Source organism: Camelus dromedarius, chromosome 31 (assembly GCF_036321535.1).
Source record: "Camelus dromedarius isolate mCamDro1 chromosome 31, mCamDro1.pat, whole genome shotgun sequence".
Classification (NCBI taxonomy): Eukaryota; Metazoa; Chordata; class Mammalia; order Artiodactyla; family Camelidae; genus Camelus; species Camelus dromedarius.
In genome coordinates this window covers 1,238,295-1,250,435 of record NC_087466.1, presented here as the reverse complement: position 1 = coordinate 1,250,435, position 12,141 = coordinate 1,238,295, and the positions used below count along the sequence as shown (strand labels likewise).

The 12,141-nt window shown below is 40.9% G+C and overlaps 1 protein-coding gene across 1 annotated transcript in view; it reads left to right on the top strand.

Moving 5' to 3' along the window:
* LOC105095642 (methylglutaconyl-CoA hydratase, mitochondrial) overlaps nt 1-12,141 on the top strand; it is a 231,733-nt gene that overhangs the window by 117,352 nt on the left and 102,240 nt on the right. The window contains exons 5-6 of the mRNA XM_064480943.1: nt 4,665-4,757; nt 6,401-6,457. Of these exons, the coding sequence (XP_064337013.1) occupies nt 4,665-4,757; nt 6,401-6,457 (150 nt within the window). The remainder of the gene's footprint in view (nt 1-4,664; nt 4,758-6,400; nt 6,458-12,141) is intronic.

Sequence of the window (12,141 nt, the reverse complement as noted above, 5' to 3'; positions counted from 1 at the left end):
CCTCTGTGCAATGGGGTGAGTGTGCGTGTTGGCATCCAGGCCTGCTCCTTTCTCAGCGGCCTTGGCTGGGCTCCAGGAGAGCCAGGGTGCAGATGGCCTGGAGGCTTTGGCAGGAGTGGTTTTGTTTTGTTTTTTGTGGTTCCTTTGAAAGTTGATGATGGTGGTGGGAGAGCATACATTAACCTGACGGTAAAGTTTTAGCTGAAGTTAGGGATCATTAACAATTTATTATAATTTTTGGTTAACCTTGATTTTATTTCTGTTCTCCTTGAATGATTTCAGTGAAGTCAGACTTCTGGTATTACTCAATGGACATTTCTTTTGAAATATTCAATTTCTCTGTTTTCTATAAGAACACTATTCTTCAAGCAAAACCAAATTTACAACTAGTGTTTCTCCTTAATAACTGCACTGTTTGTATTTTTCCGGAAACATCTGAAAATCTACATTATGTGTTGCATTTACCCCAGAACTGACAGGAGACCCTCAGTTGCCTTTTTCCCACATTCCTGGCCATCTGGCCCCAGTTGTGCTCATAGGGGTGTCCTGTGGACTCCAGGGTAGACAAGAGCCTTCCCCTGCCACTCATTTTTCTCTTAAAATAGCAAAACTTTGCTTGTTGGCTTTAATTTTATTTTTAGGACCATTCAAAGGATTACTATCTTCTTTGTCACACCTGGCTCATTTCCTGGACTAACCTCAAAATAGTACGCGGTCCTGCTGGTTGCATAACATCCGAGTCATGATTTCTTCCTGTCGCTGTTGGGAACAGCCATTGCTCCTGACGGTTCCTGTTTCGTTCAGTTGCATTCTTACACAACTGCCACTTTGATCTTTCTTGAGTCTTTGAAGCTGATAATCTGCCTTTCTAATGGTGTGTCTTATTGAGTTTCCTCTGAGATTGTGAAGTGCTCCCAAGTAGAAAAAATACTGCACGTAAAAACAAGCACATTAGGTAATTACGGCACTAGCATTGGACTTTGAGGTGACTCATGTTTTCCTGAAAAAAATTAATAAGAGAAACATCCTTCAGGGAAAAATTAGGCTTCTGCAGAACTTCAGGATTTATAATATAGTAAAAGGTTAAAATTTAATTACTCATTGACTACTAACTAAGCTGTTCTACTTAATCTTTTAGTAGGAAAAATTTTATAGACTGCCTTACATCATGCTAATTTGTGCTCATATTTGAAAGTACTAAGTACTGTCCCTATTTAATGAGTTGAGAGTGTTAATACCCTGTTTTCCTTGTTTTTTTTATATATAAGGAACCCCATGTTTCTTGTCATTTGTGTTATCTGTAAGTTGTAATGTTAAAAACTTACCTGTTTGAGAAAAATGTCTTATAAGTTTTTAATTGTCACATTTAAAAGTAATTTTCATTATTTCCAAAAAGTATAAGCATATGGGGGAAAAGTGTTATATTCTCTAACTTCAGAATTAGGAAAAAATTCAGAACGAGATGAGTCATTTCAGCACCCCGTACCCCCAGCCCCCTCGTCTCCTGGGTCAGTATGTTTGTTATTTCCCGTCTCCTACCACTGCGTTACATAAACCCCATCCTCATACTTTAAGTCACGTGGAACCTAAAATCTGGCTGTTGGACATACCCCTTTCCCCTTCATTTTGTTACCGAGTCCAAACTCGTTCTGCTCGCTGCACGACAGGCCAGTAAATCGGGAGACAAGGTTTCGGGGCAAGGAATAAAGGCTTTATTTGGAAAGCCAGCAGAACGAGAGGGTGGCAGACTAATGTCTTGGAGAACCATCCTGCTCCAGTCAGAATACAGGCTCCTTTTATACAAAAACAAAACAAAACAAAAACAGGGGAGGGGGTGTGTGGTTGATTGTTGCAAACTTCTTGCTGCAGGAATTCTTTGTTCTTGCAGCTATCTATGTAGGTCAGGCCATGGTGTCCCTGTAAACCTCCAAAAAAACAAAGGTTATTCTCTATTTTGCAACTTGCTATCTCCAGGTAAGTGCAGAAATGCTGATCTCCTTAAAGGTCAGAGCCCCAAGAATAGGCTCTCCTGGGTATTTCAGGCTAAAGGCAACATTGTTTTACAAAAGGTGCAGAGCTAGCAGGACTGAGCCTAGAAAACAGGGCACAGTGGTCAAAACTAAAGGAACAGATCCAGTATGGAGTCAGCTCTGTTCTCCTCTGTTACAATTTTATGTTATCAAAGTAATGTTTGTTTATAGACCTCTCACGTGAAGGGAAAAGGTATATTCATTAATCAGTTTCATTTGTGTTTTTATTTCTCTTTTTTACTGACATTTTATACCACTGGAAAAATGATGCTTTTTAACTTTCTGTTGGCTAAGTGTGATTTTTAAGTATAATGTTTATTTGAGAATATTAACTAATAAAAATGTAGAGCAAAGCCTTGTCAACCCTTTGAGCAGCCACTGCCTTTGTGTGGCAGCACTAAGAACATTACCGATGACCAGGAATTGTAACCTTCCCAGGTTCTTTCTGTTCGGCTTCAGGGCTTATGAAGTTATGTATATTACTTCAGTAATTTGCAGTCGATTTATTCCTTTTCCCCTTCTATTCAGTCCGCATTTTCAGTGCACAATTTGATGTGAAGAAAAATTCCTCTTTCCATATGTATCAAATCAATTTATCTCTATTTTTAGGGAAAAAGAAATCTAAGGAATATGAGATAACCCCTGTTTACCCTGGGATGGAATTTTCAGAAACTGGAAGTCAGGAGTACACATATTTCAGGCCTGGGTTTGATTCTGGAGGCCCTTTAAACTCAACTTTTGTTTTTTCTTTTTTTTGAAGAGTCAGCTTCCAGCAGATACTTAGCGAGTGCTGAAGGCACTCCGTGTTGACCAGCGTGTTCGTGTTCACACAGCCAGGAGAGAACAGCCCCCTTCTTCCCGTTGCTCCCTCTGACTTAGGATCTCTGCAGTTGTTCTTTTCTGCAGCTCTAGGGGGCTGCATACGCTCATGGGGTTTCTTTAAAGTATGACATTGAAGAAGTCGATAGTAAAAAGAAAAGCAGAGAGAATACCAGGATTAATGCAGTGGAGACAGAAGAGACGGGGGAACCTTGACGTCTGTCGCAGAGCGGTGAGAAGGTGTTACTGAGCAGCGTTGATGTGATGCTGGTCTTGCTTCAGGGCGGGCAGTAAGGCGGTGTGAATGCTCTGCTGGACCAGTACGTGCAGAGCGCCGTGGAAACGTAAAGCAAGGGACTTCCGGCTTGCTGGGCATTCCCGGCAGAGGGCAGCTTGTACACAGGTGTGGATGGGAACGGCTTCTGGAGGTGCTTTAAGTAGTCTGGGGCTAGAACACAGGGTAGGTGTGAGAGGTTGGAGAAGAGGTTGGGCAGGTGGGCAGACTTGGTTCATCCGCTGCCTCCTGTGCCATGCGGTAAGTTTGCTCCATTTTTATCCTGAATGTGGAATAAATCATTGTACTATCTTAAATAGGGGAATAGCATGACTCTGTTTGCATTGTAGAAAGATTTTCCTGCAGGAAACATGGACAATGCATTGGAAGGGGCAGATTGAGGTGAAGGAGGTCCTCCTGCTGGTAAGAATGAGGGGACCCAGACTGCTGGCTGTAGGAAAGGGAAGGGAAGTTCCCATTTGTGAGCTGTTGTTAGGCAGGACTTTGAAAACAGTTGGGCGTAAGGTCATTAGGGGAACACCTGGGATGGCTTCTCGGTGTCTGTCTCGGGTACTTGGTGGTGGAGATGCTACCAATTGTGAAATGGAATCTAGAAAAAGGACTGACAAGAAGTTGATGGGAGCACACTGAAGTGTTTAAGTAGAGATGTCCAGCAGGCAGGAACCTACAGAGATGCCGTTTAGAGAGAGGTTGGGGTTTGAGGTGGCCGTTCGGGTATCATTGGTGTTGTAGACAGTAAAAGCTAAGGTTGGGGAGGACACCTTCCAGGCAGAGCTTCTACTGAGAGGGGAAGGAGGCTGGGAAATAACCAAAGGTAGAAAGAAAGGCAGGAAAAAATGAGGGGGAGGGATCAGGCAGGCAGATGACTAAGGAACATCTGGTTTTGAGTTTTGTGATTGGCTGACCCCTTCCCAGTCATCCTTTGGGCAGGTTCTCAGATCCGTGTCAGTGCCCTTCCCACCTGAGGTGTGCGGGATCTGATAGTGCCTGATTGTCTTCTGGCTACTGTGCATCGTACTCTTTACCAGATGATTGATCTAGTGGGTCGATCCCCCAGCAGCCACTCAAACTGCTTCTGTCTTGTTTGAGTAGATGTGTTACTTCTTTGAATGAGGCTCCATCATTCTGAGCACCAAGGTAACCCAGCAAAGTATCATGAATTTTGCATTATACCTGTCATTTCAACTCGAAATTTGTATGAATCAGAACATCTCATAAAAGACTTTCAGACTATGAAGTCAGAACTGTGATTCTGTTAGTTCAACAGAAAATATTTACAAATGTGTTTCAGCAACATGGTAAGATTGAAAGACACTGCACAGGTATGTGAAGGAGAACTACACAGTTATATGTTTTCGTAGAATAACTGAACAAAATGCTTATTTTGTTAAAAGTAAAAAGGGTACAAAATCCTGTAGACAATGTTCCACTTAAAAATACGGTCACAGAAAAATATTTAAAATAAATTACATGGTAAGGTAACACTCTTCCTGAAGAAGCATCAAATCTTTCTATTTCAGCTAGTCTTCCAGTGCCAACCATCGTGCCCATAGATGGACTTGCCTTAGGTGGTGGTCTTGAACTGGCTTTAGCGTGTGATACAAGAGTAGCAGGTGAGAATTAGTTTTATTAAAAACGTAACTTTTTAAAAATGAGGTTTGTGTTGACCCTTCAGATAATTCCAATATTTTATTTATTTTTTTTTCTTGTTGAATAAACATGTAGAAAAGTCACCTTGTTGGGCTTAATGAGGTTTTAAAATTCCCAGTTAAGAAAACAGTCTTTTATACTCAGTCTCTTGTTCAGTCTTAGCAGTAGGAGAGGAAAACAGGAATTGGGTCAGACAGACCTGAATTTGGATCTTGGGTCCTGCCCTTTTTAGATCAGTTTCCCCTCTGAAATGTTGTGAAGATGAAGTGACTTCATTTATGATAAATGTGTAGCCCAAGCCGTAATTATTGTTAGTTACAGTAATAATAACTTAACCTGTTTGAGGTTCACTTTCTTCCTGCGTGGTTTTCTGAGGATTGGATGAGGTGACTATGAAAATAATAGAGAAAAACATTGGGTGCTAACCACGTGCTGAGTATTTCCTGGTGCTCGACGCTCTTCTTAGCTCTTGACGTGTGTTAACTCACCCAGTCTGCCTCACGGCCCTGTGAAACGGGTACACACTGGGGAGCCTGAAGAAGCTAGGGCCCAGAGAGGTGAAGTAGCAAGTCTAACATCAGCGACGGCGCTGGGATTTGAACCCAGGCGTTCTGGCGTCACAGCCATCGCTTCTGTTATCCTGCCAGAGTACTGCGTGCTGCCACTATTGTCCTTGACACTGCCTTCTGTGTGGTCACAGTGCTGTCTGCATCCTTATCCCTCATTGAGGTGACAGGGCACGGGACCAAGGACTGGGCGAAGCAGGCAGCCAGTGTCTGTCACTGTTCTTGTGCTGATTCCCACCATCCCTTCTGATGGAGCTGCCTGTTAAATGTAGTCAGGATAATTATGTTTTTAATAATTTTATAGTGTTGTTTCTGGGGATTTGTCATTGCTAGTCCATATGTTCTTTCCCCTTTTTCACTCTATTTTAGATCTCTGTTTCCTTGACTGAGATCCTTGGGTTTTAAATTGAAAAGTCAAGTTACATGCGATCCATTTCTGAAAGAATGCAAGTTCTGGGAATTAGGGTATGGGAAGTCATCCAAGGACATTTGGATATGCAAATAAAGAAATAATTAAGATGTTTTAAAGTAGCCGTGAAAACAAACATGGAAAGAGGAACCCTGTCCAGCTGTCAGAACAGTAAAACCATTTGTCAGGAGTAACTAGAGATTGGGTCTTGAAAAGTTGCCATATCTGATATGATATATTAAGCTGTTTGATCTGGAGGACTGTTCAGGCAGCCAGGGAATTCTTACGTGTCAGTCACAGCCTCTCTCCTCATCCTGGATAATTAACTCCGAGCCTTCAAACATGACTTGGCAGTATCAGGTCAAATTTTGTAGTTACCACCCTGGTCTTTCTGCATCAAAAAATTAATTCATTGCCAAGCAATTTTTAACAGAAAATGTTATGTGAATCTCTTAATATATATCATTTAGAGTGTTCATTTATTTCCATAACTAAATGTCTTCCAAAGGGATTTTTAAAAAGATTCATGACAGAAATTTAATTAGTAAACAGAATAGCCTACTAACTTTTTTTAAGTCATATTTGAATTTGACGATGTGGGTGTTACTTAATTTTCTTCTTTCCTTTTTAGCTTCCTCTGCAAAAATGGGCCTGGTTGAAACAAAGTTGGCAATTATTCCTGGTGGAGGTATGAATTCTTCACGCCTGTCTTGATTTGCTCCTCAAAACAGAGCATAAGACAAAAAAGTGTTAGTTGAAAAGGCAACATTTTGGGTAAAGAGACTAGTCCTGTATTGTTTGCTTATTATTATTCGAAGTACATCCTTTTAGCCTCTGTGGGTGTGAAGATGGAGGGCGCCTTGCCTGGTGTTCTCTTCTTGTGCTGTGTCCTGTGCTTTTTCTATATGATTTCTTAGCTTTTAAATTATTGTAGAAGCCACATTATTCTTGAAAGAGTACAGTGATATTTGGAAACTTTTATATGGGTATATAAATGTATTTGCCCTCAGAGAGCCTTTTCACACCGTCAGACCCCAGTGGAGGAAGGAACAGGGCTTCCCAGGCTGCATGCCAGCTTCCTTGGGTTTCTCTGCAGCTGGACAAAGGTTGGGGTTAGTGGGCAGCCTGGATTTGGAGCTGAGGAGCTGGTGTTTATTCTGTTACTACAAAAAAGAGAGGTGAGCTGCTCCTTTTTGGAAGACTCATTTAAGAAAGCACTTTTCCAACATTGGTAACGAAATCTTGCATCACCCAGTAAATCTGAAATTTTGTTCCTTTGTCTGATGCAGAGAATTTAGAGACATTCCGATTAGGTGGAGTTGTTCTTTCAAAAAATGGACTTCCTTTGAGGATGTGTATGTTAATAAGTTATTACTGTATGAGTGAAGCGATACTAATAATGTAAAAATTAAAGGCGGTGTTTGAACACTTCAGGCATGTTGTACCTGAATGGGTTAAAATTATGTGTTTAACCTTATCTTTAAAACAATACGTATCGTGATTAGGGTGTACAGCTAGAAATTACACCTTAATTTTGTGAAACTGAAGACTACCCAGATCAGTTTTAAGACTTAAGTTTTCTACTTTGGAATTGCTGAAAATGCTTTTCCTGTAGGTAAAAGCATTTAATATCTACCTGTCCAGCCATACCAACCTTTTTCACAGTGACTCATGGAAACACTGAAAGGATGATAAGAAAATGGATCCGATGAAAAGAATTATCAGATAACTAACATGTAAAATAAAACAACTGTTCCCCAAATTAAAAAAGGAAGAAAGAAAAACGAATTTTTAATTTATTTTCTGTTTTAAAAAGAAAGAAGGGAAGAAGGAGGGGAATTAGAGCACTCAGTTTTCGGAGGACCAAAACTGGGGTCCCAAGATTTGTCTGTGTCTCATCCCCTGGGTGAGCGATTTAGGACATCCCTGCCCAGCTCACCATAAGCTGTGTTTAGCAGTAACACAGTCCCTTGGCACGGTGTTTGGGAGCTCTATTTTAAGGTGTGTCTATGAAGTAATGGCAGATTTTTAAATCCTGTGTGTGTGTGTGTTGTCCTGAACACAGTAGTCATTTTGGAAAGTTTTGTTTATAACCTTTGTCGAAATCTTAGAATTTACATCAGAATTTGAGCGGATTCTTTGGAATATCTTCTGCCAGTGACTCATCTTTTTCCTCTGAGGATGAATTTGGTTTTCATAAATAGCAAAAGACCTTTCTGTGCCAAATCTGATTAATAGGGTCATAACTGTTTTCAGGAAGAAGAAAAGTGTAACAAAAATAAGACGGCTTTTCTTAAGAGACTTACGTAATGTCAGGCTTTTACCAGTGTTGTGAGCAGGGGACAGCACTGCTGGGTGAATGGGCTGATTCCCCAGTGACCCGTCTGTAGTTAGTCCATTTATGAACGCACCTCATGCACTGCAGTCTCATTTCTTTGTACTGGTAAACGTGCTCGGTGACCACTTGCTTTATTTCCAATTAGGGTGTTTGGGGAGTTATTTGCAAGAAACTTACACTGTTAGTTGCTGTGGTGGAAACACACAGATACAGATCGAGATGACGCGGCAGTGTTCCCTTGGAGTGCCCATCCGAAATCTGGTAGGAGAGATTAAACGTGTGCAGTACTGCAGCTGCCCTATTATTACAAAGTTGTTGGCATCAAACAGGAGTAAGGCAGTTTAAACTGGGGAACTGTGAGTGTGAGAAAATAGTGGTGGACTGAGTCAGCTGTAAGCATCAGAGGACAAGACCTGCAAGCGGGTCCCAGCACTTCTCTCACCTCTGCTCACACACTGTGTTTCAGGCATATTTGTTCACTTAACTTAGCAAATATTTGTTGAGCTGTGCACTGGCGTAGACACTGGGTGTACAGCTGTGAGCAAACAAGGGAAGGGCACAGTGCCCTGCAGCTGACGTTCCAGCACAGGGGCAGGAGACGTGGCAAACAGCGAGCTGTGAATTGTGGCCAAAGTGCAGCAAACCACTCCTCTCATCCAGACCAGACATCATTCCTGCTTATCCTTGGAGACAGGGTTCCAGGTCCCTGCCAGACAATGAAATTATTCAGATAAACCAATTGCATCCTCCCTGAGGAACCAGGGGCACACCACGCTCTCACACTACAAAGCCTGCCTCTCATACCCTGTTTTTCACCCTGTTACCAAGCACAGTATCGACGTGGTCCAGCGTGCCATGTGGTACCCTCCCCTGGGCTGTGAGCATATGTGACTGAGAAACTGTTAGTAGTCACATATGTGTCCAATGTCCAGTGTCATGTGTTTGGCCAATCCCCAGAAACCTAGGAAAGGAATCCCTCCCTCACCAATAAGGTGAAGAGGAGGCAACTAAAACAATTTGCCCTTAACTTCTTGACGTAGTAACTGCTTTACCCTCATGAAAAATGGAAATACAGTGTTTCAGAGTAGAAATGACGGAAGAGGGGGTGAACCTCACGACTGATCAATAGGAGTTAGGAGTTCCTCAGTCCAAGTAACAGAGAAACAAGCAAAAACCTGAAGAAATGAACTGAACACCAGGGCCCTACAGAGCAATACTCAAATGCTTAACGTTTGTGTCACAAAAGTCTCAGAAGGAAAGGAGAAAGAGGGTGGTTCGAAAAATATTGTAAGAAATAATGGCTGAGGATGGTGAAAGACATAAATGAAGGATTCCAGTGAAACCAGTCAAGATGAGCCCAAAGAAACCCATGAGCAGACGCTTCATAACCAAAATGCTTAGAACTAAAGACCAAGAAAATAATAATAATAATCTTGAAAGTCAAAGAGAAATAACACATTAATAGGAAACAATGATTTGAATGAGTGGATTCCACATCAGAAAGTATGGAATGGCATTTCCGAAGTGCAGAAAGAAAAGGGCTGTCAACCTAGAATTCTCGTATTCTGAACCTGTTTGTGTCTTTATATTTAAAATATATTTCTGGTGGGCAACATGTTGTCAGGTCTTGCTTTTTCATCCTGTCTTATGGTTGAGTCTTAATTAGCCATTGAATATGATTGCTGTTGTTACATACAAATCTCTCGTTTTCGTGTGTTTTCTCTGTGTTCAGTTCTTGTTCCCCCCTTTCCTTTTCACCACTGTGTGCATTAATTGAATTTTTTTTATGATTCTATTTTATCACCTTTATTGCCTTAGTCACTGTTGTAATGCGTTTATTGCTTTTCTCTGACCTTTGTCCTGTGGCTGTGCACTGTTACCTAGGCTGTGAGCCCACGTTGTGTGGTTAACTACTTCTGTTAAATAATTAATTATTCTTTAAAGAGATTTAATTTATTAGGAAACTGCCTTAGGTATTTGTGTCTCTAGTTACTTCCAGTTTTTCTGTGTGTTTGCATTAGACCCAGATTTCATCTCTTAACCTTCCCTCCTCCAGGAGGACTTCCGTTAACATTTCTCCGGTGTTGATTGGCTGCTGCTGAACTCCATCAGCTTTTGAATGTTTGGAAAAGTCTTTATTTTGACTCTGTATTTGAAAACATTTTTTCTGAATGTATAGACTTCTAGGCTGGCACTTACTTACCTTTCAGTTTAGCCAAGCTGTTGCTTCACTGCTTTCATAGTTGCATTTCTTTCCTGGCAAGGACTCTGCTGTCATTCTTACCAATTTTTTTTTTTTCTAGAGCTACTTTGTGATTTCCTTTATCACTTTGTCACGGGTTTTAAGCACTTTGAATTGTGATGTGCTTTGGTGTAGTTTTCATCATGGTCCTTTTGCTTGGCATTTATTGAACTTCAATCTCTCATCCTTTCAGCTCTTTCCCTGGACTCAGAGAGTTTTCTCCCACACTTAATGGTCAGCACTTTGCTAAATAAAGAGTTACCCTCTTTAGATTTCTGGAGTCTTGTCTCTGTGCTGCCCACTCGAGCTGCCTGGGTCGGCCTGGGGTCACAGCCTGTCTTCAGCGGAGAGCGTGCACTGGGCTTGAGCACCTCTCTGCGCTGTGTCCTGGAAACTCTTTTTTGATGATACAGTTGGGCAGATGCAGGGCTCCCCTTGCTTGTTTCCCATCATTCCTCCTTCCCAGTCCTTTACTGTCTCATGTCCAGTGTCATGAAACGTTTTCTGGATGTGGTTTCATGATTTTTTTTTTTTTTGGTAATGGTATGCTCAGATTCCTTTCTCCTTACGTTTTGTGTATCTACCATAGGATTTTGTTTTGTGGTTGCCATGAGGCTTACATAAAACAACATGAAACAACTTATATTTATAACAGTCTATTTTAAGTTGGTAACAACTTAAGTTTGAATGCATTCTAAATCTCTACTTTTAAAAAAGTTGAGATATAATTGATTTACAGTGTATTTCTGGTGCACAGCAAAGTGGTTCATTTATACATATGTATTCTTTTTCAGATTCTTTTCCATTATAGGTTATTACAAGATACTATATATAGTTCCCTGTGTTATATAGTAGGACCTTATTGTTTATTTTATGTGTAGTAGGTTGTAACTGCTAATCCCAAACTCCTAATTTATCCCTTCCCCTCCCTTTCCCCTTTGGTAACCATAAGTTTGTTTTTTATGTCTGTGATTTGGTGTCTGTTTTGTAGATAAGTTCTTTTGTATCATATTTTAGATTCCACATGTAAGTGATACTTATTTGTCTTTCTCTGTCTGACCTCACTCAGTGTGATAATAACTAGGTTCATCCATGTTGCTGCAAATGGCGTTATTTTGTTGGTTTTTATGGCTGAATACTTTTCCAGTGTACACATGTACCACGTCGTCTTTATCTGTTGATGACGTGTCAGTGGACATTTAGGTTGCTTCCATGTCTTGGCCGCTGTAAATATAAATAGTGCTGCTGTGAACCTTGGGGAGCATGTGTCTTTTTGAATTAGAGTTTTCTCCAGGTATGTGCCCAGGAGTGGGATTACTGGATCATATGATAACTCTCTTTTCAGTTTTTTAAGGAACCTCCGTACTCTTTTTTATACTGGCTACACCAATTTACAGTCCCACCAACAGGAGGGTTCCTTTTTCTCCACACCCCCCCCTCCAGCGTTTGTTATTTGTAGACTTTGTAGTGATGGCCACTCTGGCTAGTGTGAGGTGATACCTCATTGCAGTTTTCTTTTGCATTTTTCTGATAATTAGTGATGTTGAACATTTTCTTAGGAACCTATTGGGACATCTGTATGTCTTCTTCAGGGAAATGTATGTTTAGATCTTCTGCCCACTTATCATTGAGTTGTGTAATCTGTTTGTGTATTTTGGAAATTAAGCCCTTGTCAGTCATGTCATTTGCAAATATTTTCTCCTAGATCGTAGGTTGTCTTTTTGTTTTGTTCGTGGTTTCCTTTGCTGGGCAAAAGCTTACAACTTTGATTAGGTCCCATTTGTTTATTTTT